Source organism: Clinocottus analis, unplaced genomic scaffold (genome assembly GCF_023055335.1).
Source record: "Clinocottus analis isolate CAN_PGR_092001 unplaced genomic scaffold, fCliAna1.0.p SCAF_13, whole genome shotgun sequence".
Classification (NCBI taxonomy): Eukaryota; Metazoa; Chordata; class Actinopteri; order Perciformes; family Cottidae; genus Clinocottus; species Clinocottus analis.
The window spans coordinates 3,882,305-3,896,789 of record NW_027175854.1 but is presented as its reverse complement, the minus strand read 5'-3'; the positions used below and the strand labels follow the sequence as shown (position 1 = coordinate 3,896,789).

At 43.5% G+C, this 14,485-nt stretch overlaps 2 protein-coding genes across 2 annotated transcripts; both read right to left on the bottom strand.

The window, feature by feature from the left end:
* Positions 1-89: 89 nt before the first annotated feature.
* Positions 90-2,978, bottom strand: nfkbil1 (nuclear factor of kappa light polypeptide gene enhancer in B-cells inhibitor-like 1). The gene is made up of 4 exons (XM_068574426.1): positions 2,636-2,978; positions 2,427-2,539; positions 1,597-1,708; positions 90-1,516 (listed from the first exon to the last, which is right to left on the bottom strand). The coding sequence occupies exons 1-4, from the start codon at positions 2,907-2,909 to the stop codon at positions 924-926; spliced, it is 1,092 nt and encodes a 363-aa protein (XP_068430527.1). The 5' UTR covers positions 2,910-2,978; the 3' UTR covers positions 90-923.
* A 4,426-nt stretch (positions 2,979-7,404) lies between these two features.
* LOC137783953 (apelin receptor B-like) lies at positions 7,405-9,419 on the bottom strand. The gene has a single exon (XM_068574316.1). It carries the CDS (start codon positions 9,337-9,339, stop codon positions 8,263-8,265), a length of 1,077 nt encoding a protein of 358 aa, XP_068430417.1. The 5' UTR covers positions 9,340-9,419; the 3' UTR covers positions 7,405-8,262.
* Positions 9,420-14,485: the final 5,066 nt, after the last annotated feature.

Below are 14,485 nucleotides of genomic sequence, written 5' to 3'. Positions count from 1 at the left end.
CGCATCTCTTAATTCTGTTCCATCACTGAAAGCGGACCGACCATCTGCTCTTCTTTGTGTGAAAGTCTTTATTTAGAGAGTTCCAGGATGATCTTTTATGTTTTGCGTTTTAATAGCAAATCTTCCCTCGTGATGCATTATTACTGCAAGTTGTAATAGACCTGCTGATCACAGGCATGAGCATCTTTCTGCTAAACCACTGTTCTGTTAACCACTGTTAACTCCATACTGTTCTGTGATTTAGTAGTTAAAACACTGCTTGTATGACTCAACACAAATGTTACTCACTGTTTGAAAAATCTGAATGATCTTATCTTTAACTAAGGCATTAAACAGAAGTAAGCCAATAGATGGATTCATCCTCTGTGGGTTCAATCTTTATCATTTAAATTCTGCAAGTACACACTCATATTTCAGGAAAAAAAACAAACGTTCACATTAATGGCAGAGGTTTTTATATCAAGTGACTCCCATTTTCCCCCATATATGAGGAACACAGTAGACTTCAATGGCCGTGGTGGCCCTCAAGGATACAGACTAGCAGGATAGCTCCGAGTGTTAATACCATCCTTGTGTACCCTTGAGCAAGGCCCTTAATGCTCAGCTGCTCTCTGGGCAGCTTCCAGTTGCGTTTATGAAACCTGAAACCATCTGATATCTTTTCCATAATTTGTATAAATGCTAAGCAGCACCCGCTGCTTTGTGTTTTTTACTCCGTGGGCTACGTTTACATTTACATCCTGGTGTTGTGTGTCTGAATTCATTACACCTGAAGAACATATGAAGACCAAAATGTTGCCAAACGGTTTCCTGGAAGGATTTTGGCATTCATGGAACAAATTGTGTGTATAATTCAGTTTGTTTACAGAGTTTTCCAGAAAAACACTTAAGTTTACATAGTAAATTATACTCTGTGATAGATTTTAAGTCCTCAGACTTTGGGCCAGCCTGTTTAGCTCCTGCGACAGTTCCGTAACCGTGTCCAGGATCCGTTTCTTGTCCTCCTCCTCTAATCGAGCTTCACATCGCTGAGCAAATTTATCCGGATGCCACAGCGTTTGCTGCTTCAGGAGCATTTTACGGAACACCGGCACGTCCTTCCTGTTCACGCCGTGCAGCATCACGTCCAGCATCTCCTTGACTGTTCCTTTCGGAGCGGGCCAGGGGATATCGCTGTAGCTCAGCTTTGTGCCGACAGACGAAGAGCCGCCACTAAACGTTGCAGCGCACCTCTCGTCGTAACTACGCTTCTTACCCAGCCGAGTCTCTTCCTCTTTTCGCACTGCTCGCGCCAGATACTCTTCGTGTTCCCTCTGCAGCCTCTCGTGCAGCTCCTTCTGGCTTTGCGCTTCTTGCTCGCTCTCTTGTTGACTCTTCTTCTTTTTTTTCCATCCAGAAGACGACGCTGCCAGTCTTTGCGCTTCGGCGTGCTTTTTATCAAAATATTCTTTTCGAATACGGTCGGCCCAGTCCCCGAAGTCTTGCTCGTCATCGTCTACAGCAAGAAAATCATCAGCTGTGAAACAAGTACAGCAGTGTTATTATGAAGTGGAATTTAAAATAGAGTTCTGCATTTATTAAGGAGTTTAAATGTACCATCGTATACTCCAAAGGATTCACAGAATTCGTCCTCGCATTCACCAAACAGTTTTTCCATCCACTCCTTCTCAGGGTCTCTTTCAGATGGGCGGCTCATTTTTTCAGCAGTCTGAAAAATATAAAAAGGGAATTATATGTGAATATGGTCCGACACTAACAAACAGATTAAATGTTACTCTGCTGACGTTTGATGCCAAGGACCCACACTTTAAAAAAAAAAAGATTTACAAATAAACATAACAAAGATGTTTCTCCCACCAGGCAGACAGTGTTTTTCAAACATTTGTGCATGTGATGAAAAACAATGTACAGAGAGATTTAATGATTCATCAGTCTGTCAACCACAATATCTCTGAACATGTTCACTGAGAGTTGATCATTACACTATAATGAAAACAATGGCTCCTTGGATGGGGTGTCTTCATGTCAATCATTTTCACAGCTCTTTTCATTTTTAAACAGATATCTATTTATTTTTAGTGTAACTTTCTATATAACACTTCACTTTAACATAAAGTGTGGATTCTTATTTTGGAAATCAAATTAAAACAATAAATCAATATATTTATTAAATGCTAATATAGCTTTTACGACTGACTAACTGAATAATTAACTGTTTCAGCTCGTTTACTATTAAATAACATTTAACAATAGCTTTGTGTTTGGTTTAGGAAGGACAATTGATTTATACCTCCTTTTTTTAAATAAGCATGTCCTGATATCTAACACAATTACTCCTAGAAATGATCTACAATGCAAAATATTATTAGTTGCAGATATACATTTCTTAATAACAGCTTTTGACAATAACATATATCTAAATGTACCGTTTTCGGTTTCCTCCAGTTCAGTAAATCTTGAGGAGTGACTCCAGCGCTGTTGGGCTCGTTCAGAGCTTCCGGGCAGCTCTTTTGGAGAGGCACAACCAGGTCCTCATACGCTGTCGGAAAACAAACAAAAACAAAAACCACGATATGACAAACAGCGGCCGACGTGTACACACTCAGCCCCCTGTGTCTTTATGTGTCCCCCTCACCTGCTTTCCCGTGTTTCAGAGCCCTGTTGCCCGCGATGTGTAACGCCGTGTCTCCTTTGCGGTCCTTCTGGAGGACATCGGCTCCGTGCTTGAGCAGCAGCCGGACCGCAGCGTCGTCTCCCAGGCTGCAGGCCAAGTGCAGCGGGCTCCTCTCCCTCTTGCCCTGGGAGAAGTTCACGTCCAGGTCCCGGTGCTTCTTCAGATACGACTTAAGCTTCAGCAGGCCGCCCTCCTCCACGTATTTCCACACCCGCTTCTGTTTGCGAGACAACATGCGGACTAAAAGCAGAACCGACTGCGAAACAAAGGAGGTTAATTTGATTTGTGGGTGTGTTAGCTTTAAGCTAACCCCTGCAGGCCGTCGGCTAACCCGGTCCGGCTCCTAAATAACTCCGAAGAAAGAATCGGCTCCAAAAGGTTCCGGGGACAGACTGTTCCCGGTGTCGCCACTAGGGGTCAGCATTTGACTGTCTTTATAAAACAACCATCACTTCATAAAGTAAACCTACGTTACATCCCAGCTTTATTGACTCACCAGCACACACCAGCTAGAGAGGATGCCCCAAAATACAACTTGTATTCCTTCCTTCTCTTTATGATGAGAAAACAAAGACACTATTTATCCTATGTAATGTGGTACGCAGAAAACTGGCACAACAGTGATGTTCTTCATACTTTCAGGGCTCTGTTGTGATCTTCTACATTACTCAGCATTCATAAGCCCTGCCTGCTTTGTGGGTTTCTGTGCCTCTGCCTCCTTTCAACATGCCACCTGTCAGGAAGATGTCAGGCACTGGTCCTCTGTGTGCTTCTGTATGTGGGTATATACACCATGGGTTCAGACATATTTCAATTGCTTTTTCTTAAACATGTACTCTGGTAACTTATTGTAATGCAATCTTGTACAATTATTTATAAAATTCTAACATGTCCATATGAACTGCTACATGATGTGTTATGACTGAGTGTGTAGTAAAGTAGTACACTTTAACAGCTGCCTGGTATCTGACAGAAATTGTCACTGTGGATTAGAGTTCCAGTGTTTGACACAGGTCCCCTTACTTCTATTTCATAAGGGTTATAACTGTGATAATTGAACATGTATTTATATTGTAGATTAGAGTTACTAGATCTTCTAGCTCGACTTTAATTTTTGGGATGTAAAGGTTTTCAGGGAATTCATTTCTATACTAAAAGTTTTGTATTTGTTCCTTTAAAACAGTTTTTTTAATATGCCTTACAACAAATATGGATGGACAATTGAGTTTTCACATTTAATTTAGAGTCTTTTGAGCCACAATCCACAGTGCAAACTCATCAACAATCCAGACTACATATGTGTGATGTATTCATGTGTGCATGTAGTGTGGATTGTTCTACTGAGACCTTCAAGGTGTCGCTGCAATAACTGACGGCAAAGAAATCCCTGCAGTCTAATATGTTATACGATTAAAGCCACAGTGTGACATTGTCATCTGCACTGCAGTTACATCCTATCAATGAAGACAGGTGTTGTCCTTGTGTAATTTATTGCTTACATTTGCAGCTATCTTTACCTGTGATGCCTCAATCAGTGCAGCTGAGCCTCTGAACTGGCTCGGTCCTGCTGCAGATGACAGGGCATCCATTTAGGCCTGAGGGAGGGAAGGATGCACAATGGAGAGGATAGAGGAGAGAATGAAGGGACACTTTGTGCCCCGCGAAGAGGATGATCTTCTCTGGGGCTCACGTAACCCAAGATCCGGAGTCACCAAAAGCTTGGGCACTTCCGCTCTTTTCTGTCGTCGGAAACGACGTGTCTCCACTAACGATGGCCGTCTTGTGTGAACCCCTTTGAAATGACTGCTGTCTCAGGAGAGTCGGAGTGAGAGCAGAGCGTGAGGGAGAAAGAGACTTCTGATTTCTCACTTTAGGTGTTTGAGTTTGCCACAATGTGTGTGCTTTAAGCTTTATTGTCCTTTTTTTTAAAGCTACTTTTTGTCTAAAGCAAGCACCCTTCTCCCCTAAGACCCAATAAGGAGCATGCATCTCTAGCTGTCTCGCAGAGGGCCCTAAAAGCAAAGCGATGCTGCTGAAAGACAGGATATCCCCGGCGGTCAGGAACCCTAAACCTCTCCTTTCCTGCTTGGCCTGCTGACTCTTATCCTGTCCGTAAAGTCTGTCGTCCTCCTGGGACGGTGCAGGGAGGAGTGCTGCTTCGCAGGAAGCCGAGGGTCCTCCAAGACGCTCCAGAGGTCAGCGGCTCATCCTACCACAGTGTGGTCTGACCAGGCTTCAGGTCCGGTCTGCTGGCTGCTGCTCAGCCCCCATTGTGGAAGGAGGAAGAAGGAGAAAAGTGTGCACACTTCCTCTGTCTATTTTCTGCATGACCTGGTTTATTCGGTTCTGATTTATGACGGCAGAACACATGCTGCTGGCATTCAGGAGGTCTCGCCTGAGTCTGATTTGAAACAACACAAAGGCTATTGTCCCCCATTGATACGACAATGAATGTGTGGGCCCCCCTATAGAAACCCGGCCTACTTACCTTGCCCTCTAGTTTCAATTGATATGCATTACCTGCAAACAAACATCGTCCAGTCTGGTGAAGATTTGGGCCTTTTCACAGCCTGCATTGGGCTGTGTTTTAGATCACCTCCCAAAACAGAGAGGCATTTTTTCATACCTTTCCTTCCAGATTTAAAGGGTCAGTTTAGGAAATAAAAACGCCCCTCCAGTGCACCTCTTTGTACTGGAAAAACTTGCATATATCCTTTGAAATACGTATTTATTGTAAATGTTTCTATTTTATATTATGATTATTGACTTGTGCAGTAGTTGCTTTTTATTTTCTAAAACTAGATTTATTGTTTTTTTATATATATTGGCAAACTTCTTGTATATGAAAACCTATTTGAGAATAAATCTAATTCTGATCTGGTTTTATTTTGAATAGCGTGAACTGACCCTTTAACTGCTTTCTATATTTCCCCTGGAGGCCGAGCAAATAATGATAAACTATATAGTTTAGTGTGATGTAAACATACTAAACTATAAAATACTTTAAAAAGACTCATGTGTCAGGTGTTAACTGTAGCGTCTGCAAGACACTATTATGGATATAATTATGGATATAATTAATGGTTTAAGATTATTATCTTTTGACATTTAATGACGCTTTGATGTTTCTTCTCAGCAGTGTTTTCACACAACAGTGGGGCTCATCTTTGCACAGACAGGACTAATGTGGCCTCCTTGCAGAAAATACCAACACAACAATGTTTCAGTCACATTGACAATACAGAGAACCATGCTGTAAAGCTTTTGGCTGCAAAGATTAAATTACAATTTAACGGTGAATGCATTTTTCAAGAAAGCTGAACTAGTTGTTTGCCACTTCTTAGAGGAGGAGAATGAAGATTGTTTATACTCTCGGGATTCCCCGCTGCAAGCCAACTTCCAGAAGAGACACACTCAATTTTTACACTCTGTTATTACAGAGGAATGAAAACATTTGTGTAATCATTTCTGAGCAGACATCTCAGACAAACAGCCTCGAGCATCAAAGGGCACAAATCCCCTTTTCTCTCGTAGCAATTTGTTGTCTAGCTTTGGTTCATGCCATGAAATATGGGAACAGGATCACATTAGCTTCATAAAACTTGAATACCCATGTCAATAATCCATCCAGATTATCTTTCACGCAGGGCGTTGACTTTGATGCCGACAGGTGGAGGATAATGTGACAAGTCGTCCTGTAAAAAAAATTGCTGCTGCATGGAAATTAAAATTCTACCGTACGCTGTTTCACCAATAAAACAAGTTTCACAGACTCTCAAGTGCATGGATTGTGTCACTATTTCATTTACTGTCCTTGCATGCAACTAGTGTAGACGCACTACTAAATTAGGATATATCTAATGAAGTCGGTGTTTGTATCCTGGCTCAGATGAGATTATAGATCTGAAACCATGATGAAGGAGATGGAGTGAATGTCGCTGCAGCTGCTGGATTTCTTTTCTCCTACAAGGACAAGGAGGTTTTCAGATTTCACCTGTGAAATTTAAGACGCGCAGGACTTTTGTCCGTCGGCTTTTGTCCCGTTTAAACCTTTAGCCTCCCGAACTAAATGGCCCACTGTAGCAAACTGTAATTGTAGGTGATTAAAACTAAGCGTCTCTGTCACAGGCAATACACCGGGTCAGATAGTCGACTCCCACTACAAATTAGTTACCAAGGATTAGTTAAATCCTTCTGTCTCCCTGCTGTTGCTGATTACATCCTGTAAAAAGCTCCTTGCAGTCAAAATTGTTGCATTGTGATATAAAGCTCAGCAAACTGTTGTGTTGTGTGTTCGCTAAAAACAAGACATTCATGCCTCATTATGATGAACTAACAACAGAGACACATTTTGGTGTATACTGGGATTTTGGAACGGAAAAATAATGTTGAGGTAATTAACCCTCGAGGCTTAAATATCTCTGGAACAAAGCCAAAAGTCCTGCAGTTGATCCAATTTAGAAACGTTTGTTCTCACTGTTTGTTTGAACAAACTGTAAGGAGGATAAAAAGCAAACATGCTGGAAGAGAGAAACAGAAGTCAAACTTGCATTTCCTGCAGACACATGCTTTGATTTTGGCCCTGTGAAACACAATAGGAGGGAGGCTGCCTGTCCTGAGCAGTACACTAACAGGAAGAAGCACATTCACTGGAGAGGAGAACATACATTCCAGCGAGACTCAACAAGTGACAGAGGGAGACAGACTGTTTGTGTTTTTTCAAAGCACTTTTTTTTTTATTACAAATCACAGACAATCAATTCAATATGACATGTATTCACAAAATACTCTCAGTATGTTTCAGGGACAAATTCATTGCCATCCTGACGCTCAATAAACAAACTCATTCCTTCACATCACACACACACACACACACACCCGCAGACTGTCAAAGCAGTCACCTTTTAATTGGGCCCTACAGCCTGAAAACATTTGTCAGCTACCATCTGTCTGTCTGTCTGTCTGGGACACCCCACCCCACCTCTCCCACTAGCCTCGTCTCTCCCACTAGCCTCGTCTCTCCCACTAGCACTCTTATCAGACTCCAACACCTCTTACCGACTGGCACACCCTTTGTACACACAAACACAAACATACGTAACACTGCTGGCTTTGATGAAGATACTTCAGATTGAGCCGGAGACAGGGGGTAGTCTGGTTGATATCGCACCTCAATCGCTTACAAATGATAAGAAAAAAGAACAACAGGGGCAAATGTGTGACTTGACGAAGTACAAAAGCTCAGTATTTTGCATGAAAGTCCACAGGAGAACCACACAAGCATGTGTTCCATTTAAAATACATTCCACTTTTTCAAAAGCTCTGGCGTCTGCTTGGTCCCTCGTAATATAGTCCAGTTTTTGCACCCCTGCTCCTGAAAATGAGGCTGGAGTTTGAGTGGTCAGACCCCAAAACCACGAGCCCGACGGTCGTCTTCAGGCGATTGGCCACAGAAGTCCGAGAGGAGCAAAGGTGACACTCCGAAAGCAGACCGAGGACCTGATGAGCGCTGTACAGTTTTGAATTTACCTGCTTTATTCTGCATTGTTCCGTTCTTCCCCAGAATGCATCTGGGCCCACAGCTGTCGTCACACCTTGGTGGCCAGAGAATGGGCCTCTGTCTTCTGAGAGGACAGGGAGCTGGCGGGACTCGCATGCAAGGACTTCTTCAGGTTGAGCAAGCACAGACACTGGGATCTGAAGCGCAGGTCGAAGAAGGCGTACAGAAAGGGGTTGAGGCAGCTGTTGACGTAGGCCAGGCAGGTGGCGTAGGGGTGAGCCAGCAGCAGGAAGCGCAGGAAAGAGCAGGTGGCGGGAAACCACTCCAGGTAGGAGAGGGCGTCCGCGCTCTTCACAATGTGGAAGGGCATCCAGCAGGCGGCGAACACCACGACCAGCGTGGTGATGATCTTCAGCAGCCTCCTCTTGCGCTGGTCCTCTTTGCGCAGGGTGTTGAAGTGGCGGGTGACGGTGCAGCCGATGAAGCCGTAGCACACCATCATCGCCAGGAAAGGTAGAAGAAAGCCCAGGGCCGAGGAGGAGATGCTGAGACCAGCGATCCACAGGCTCTCTTGAGCTTGCCTGGTCATCACCAGGCTGAAGTCCATGGCGCAGGACGTGCGGTTGCTGGTCGGATCATGGATGGTGGTGCGAAACATCAGAGTCGGGGCAGCCAGGAGACCAGACAGCAGCCAGATGGCTGTCAGGCAGGCTTGCATGTGGCCTCGGGTGCGCAGCTGGGTGCTGGACAAGGAGTGGACGATGGCCAGGTAGCGGTCGAAGCTCATGCAGGTGAGGCAGAAGACGCTGGCGTACATGTTGAGCAGGACCACGTAGCTGGTGATCTTGCAAAGGGCCACGCCAAAGGGCCAGTGGTAGCCCATGGCGGTGTAAACGGCCCACAGGGGCAGAGTGACCACGAAGGTGAGGTCAGCCAGGGCCAGGTTGCCGATGTAGACGTCGGCAGCTCGGCGCTTGCCCTGCGCCCTCCACACGGTGAAGATCACCACCCCGTTTCCCGAGAGGCCGAGGATGAAAATAAGCATGTAGAGCACGGGGATGACGGAGTACGACGGCGACCACTCGGAGTAGTCACACATGGTGGAGTTTTCTGTCTCCTCGTAGTCGTAGTACTCATAAGGACCGTCGGTTGGCTCCATCTCCATTTTTTTGTTGTTATTGTCCTCTTTTTTTTAAAGCTCAAAAAGAATCTGTTTGGCGCAGATAGATCCACAATAGTTATCAGCGCTCTGATATCTGTTGCAACATGTGAAATCTGCCCACACTTATATACCCCCTACCCAGACTTGTCCCCTCCCATGACGCTCCTCCTCCTCTCGGCTCTGAAGAACTCTCTCACTGCGCACAGGCCCACCCCTCTTTCCATTCATTTCTGTTCGTACACAATATACTTCACAGGGGAGTCACTGTAATATAAGTTAAAAATGTTTGTACTTTTTTGATGATGATAGTCGTAGTTGTTACAATATCTCCTAATTTTTCTAGGTTAGATTATATATTCTCTTATTAGTGCTGCAGTGGGGGAATTTGCAGGACTAATACAGGAATATCGAATCGAATCTAAAATATGGAGAGAAAAAAAGTGGGGATTATATGTTCTTCACATTTTAAGCATAAAGCTTTAAATATTTGGACAACATGAATTCATGGGTGAAATAAAAGTAGAAATCTTTTCCAACTTTCCATAGATGTAACTGCAACAAGTTATTTATTTCCGGCCAGCATGAGATTTGAAGGAAATTTGAAACAGATTTTTACAGATTAAAGAAGATATTTGGAGTTGACAGTGTTTTTTACTTTGAAGTGAACAAGCTTGTGGTCGACCATTTAGTGAGCATTTCCATGCCTACCAAGTGAAAGTGATGAGAAAGATGTAATCAAAGCAGACTATCTTGTAATATACAAGCACTTTTACCTACAAAGTGCTTATGGTAAAGATAAAAAAACATTATATTGTCCCATTATTTTCTTGGTAAGTGGATACAGTAGTTAAACTGCTCCATGATGCTTTGAGTATATTTTTGGAATAAATGGAAACGTTTGTTTCAATGATTTGTTGTAGATGTTCACTGTTGCATCTTTAGGGTGAACTTTAATGTTACGTAAACACAAATACACAATTCAGTGTTCAAAATATACTCTCAAGTATCATAGTGTTAGATATCAATACCTTTATTAAAAGGAAACAACACAATTTATTGTTAAAAATACACTTTCATGTGTCATAAGACAACACTCTGAGTGTCATATATGCAACACTATGAAAGAGTTTAAATATATAACAGTATCCAAAGTGTAAATTTAACTCTGAATCCGAGTGGATCATATAAACCAGCATAGTGTTCATTTTAACACTTTAGGAGTTAATTTGACACTTTTTGCAGTAGTTACTTGGACATGTTTGGACAGTAGACCATGAGTCAAGTCTGGGCATGACTTTCAAGAAGTCGTCAATTTCAATATCAATCAAGAGTCCCTCTGGCACCAGAGCACTGACATCCAAATGAGCTGCAGCATTTACATTTCTTTGTCTGTTTTTTTCATGTCTGTACATGCTCATACAGGTAAAACCACAAAGTAAAGCCAAAATACAGATGTTTTGAGAGCTAATGAACTGCAGGTTACACTTTAATCTGAGACCTTTAATTGAACATAATAATACTACACGTTAAGGCAAAGACAAAATGGTTAGAAACATGTTTAATAATCTTCAGTTAAAACACTGTAATTATATCAGGCAAATTGGCAAGATTGATCAATATAAAAAATTAAGTGACGAAACAACTAAAATGATAAAATAAAATTAAAAATGAGTAAGCGCTATAATTATTAATTAAGGGCGGGGATAGAATAGGATATACACGAAGACATAAAGGAATAAAAACAAAACAATAAAATATCTGATAAAGTCCTGGCCTTGGCTTTATTGTGAAAACTGTATTCTAAAACTCAAATGCATAAAGACAATTAACACCGGGGCCAATGTGATATATTTATTTCCCTGTATTTGCAGTTGTGAATATTTAAACTTGCAGCCAAACATTGTTTTAAGTTGCAAAACTTCATATAAGTTCTATTGGGGAACGTTTAAAATATCTCAGACAGAATTTGGGAGAAATGTTTTCAAAATAAGATCTTCCTCTATGACTGCATGGTGCCACCATAAGATATATTAAATATATTGAACTGTATCATAGCTGTAAGAGAATATCAGTGTGATACTATCAGACTGGAATAAAGAGATTTTGTTAACTTTGAAGCCGAGGGGAAAAGCATGATTAGAAGTCGTGCAAGTAACACTCTTCTTCTCTCTTTCTCCTGCGGCCTCCCGGGTGTATTTGTGGGCGCAGGTGGGTCGGCTCAGTCTCCAGGCTGCTCCGTCTCTCAGCAGAAAGGCAGCAGTGGCGCCGGGGCAACAACCTTTAGACACAACTACTGTATCACTCAACAGTGTTTTCCTCTGCTGATCCCTTCCTCCACCCCTCCACCCTCCTCATCTGCCCTCCCCCGCTCATCTCCGCCTTCCTCTGATAATGAAGATGAGGATGGATTCCCGTCTTCCTCCGCTTTCACCAACGTCATTCACTCCCAGATAAACTGTTGTTGCCAGTTGTTGTGATGCGATCTTGCTGCGATGTGTTAAATTACACTGATGGGATCGTGTTCGTGGGCCTCATCCTGACCTCTGCGCGCTCTCGTTGGGTTGATTGTGCGTCCAGCTCTTTGGCCGTCCGGCAGAACCGGAAAAAAGGCATAAAGCAAGCTTCCTATCTGTGCTCTGGTGGGGCTGAGGTCTGTTTTTAGCTGTGTTCGCTGACAGGGATGTGAATATATAGTTAAATAAAACACAAGGCCTTGATGAAACATCCACCCACTCGCTTATTTTTCTCTCCAAAATCCCCTCATTAGCCATCTTAGAGCAGTATCACAAAGGCAGGATAAGAAACACGGAATGAAATAAAATCTCGCGGCAGATGGAGACGATAAAAAAGATCTTCCTCCTTTGGGCTTTTTGGAGTGACGAGTTCCAATAGGACGGAGCTTGAACCTCCTTGAAGAGCCTCCATCGTTTCACTCAGCATACCAGAGACCCGGTTTCCACTGCGTCCAGCTCATGTTTGTCCTCTTAGCAGCCCACCTGTGTCTCTAATTGATTGTTGTCATTGTTTGTGCTCTCCTCTCATGTGTGGCCATGTGCCGTAAACCACACACCATGAAGGCACCAACACATTCCTTGTGTGTTTATGCAATCTTCTTTAACCACACCAGGGCGTTTCATCAGTCCTCCATTTGGCTGTCATCCATCAGCGACGATTCTGCATATCCTGGGTTATCGAAAAAGGAGGAGTACTTGCTTCTTCTCAGTATACACACAGACACAACCCCGTTCACGACAGTGACAGTCTCCGTGAGCTGCAGAGCATCTCTTTGATCTTTAGTCTCGACCTTTTGTGTTTGCGGGTTTATGGGTCTGTTTTTGGTGATCGCCACTGTGCCAAAAGAGCGCGAGGTGTGTGTTCTTGTTGTCTAGGTGTGTGTGTGAGGGTCGTTGGGGGTCTGACAGTTGTTTGATGTGTGTGTTAAGCTGTCACAGAACACATGCATAGCCCCCCACCCCCCCGTCTCCCCTACCCCTTACGAGACAGCTGGTTCCTTCAGACTTTGTTTGCTATCTGACCGACTCTGACTCAGACTAGAGCTCGTCTGAAAATTCATGATATCACACGTCTGACTTGATAGCAGCTCCACAGCCCTGACGCCAGACAGAACCATGGGCAAACTGCTGAGCAAGCACAATTTACATGACCAATCACATCAACAGTCTGATCTGCTCTTTTAATTATCTCCACGCTGTCAAAGGCAACACTTCATGGTGAGAAAGCTTTAACATTTGGGCGTCTGTTCAACTTCTCCCTTTACTTTCTTTTCCCGGCAAAGACGGTGATTATTGACCCAAGCTTGTGAAGACACAAAGGCTATAACAGAACTCAAAAGGTTCATGCCTTTTCTTCTTATTCCAGTAAAGACTAATGTGGCTTTAGCTGGAGTTTTACAGCATTTTGCATGTACTAAACAGACCTTATTAAGTGGTCTTTGAAGCATCTGCAACTGATATACCAGCAACTTGCTCGTGGCATGTCAGACTGTCGGAGATAACATGTTTGTGGGTCTCCAGAAGTTGGTGCATGGAACAGGATGGGTATGATTGGGCATGACAGAACAGAATACAACACGCTACGATGCATGTTTTATTGCGTATAGGGCGTGTTGCTTCTTCAGGTGTACTACTGAGACAGTTCAAGGAATGTGCAGATGATGTCATGTTATGTTCTGGCAAAAGTTGAGCCTGGAGCAACGGTCTTCCAGGATGACTTGGTGGAGATGCGACGACGGACCGGCCTGTGTGGTTGTCTGTGCTCACGGGTGCGAGAATCAATGAACGATGCAGCATAATTGTCTCATATTTGATTTCTGGGTATTGGATCTGGCTAAGAATAGATTCTCAGTCTAAACCGGTCCAAATCCTCACTCCAGAAACACAACCAACTAAATCGTCTCAAATCTAAGTGTATGCATGATAAGGTAATAAGCTCCGCAAATAGATTACGATAGCTACTGCTTCTTCTTTTCCTCAATCATAAATTATATTCTATCATTGTCCACTTGGCTTGTGCTCTTCAGGGTCATGACAACCAGGCACTTATGGAAAAATGGTCCAGGTCTTAGTTGTTTGATATGCCAGGAAGAAGCCGCGCAGTCTCTGACTGAGTTAGTATCGATAAGATAACGTGCACTTCCTTGACCTCAGGCAGCACGCACACGAGATGTTTTCATGACCTCACGGCCCTGCTGACCCCACTGCACCGCAGTCCCTCATCCAGAGCAGCAGCAGCTATTCTGAATCAGCAGCTAACACACACACACACACACGGACGTCCAGTTTCTGTTTGGTTTGTAGGTCAGGCAGCCGGAGGACTCAGTTGATATAAATCTTCCTGCGTTCAAGATGTTGTTGTCGTCTTGTGCCAGTACGGAGTTGTTGTTGTATCTAATATAAACGTTCGGACAGGAGAGGGAAATCCCGAACCGTTCCCATGAAAAAGTATAAATAGCTCAAACTCCTGGGTCATCCAGTGAAAACATAACAAATACAGTAAAGAAAGGCGGGGCGCGTCCCCGTCTCTCACGCAGGACGGCTGAGGAGTTTCAATCAGAGCGAACGTGAGCGAGAGGTTCATTCATCATTTAGAGGAGCAGTGACGTAACACTGCTGACTGGAGACACAGAGAC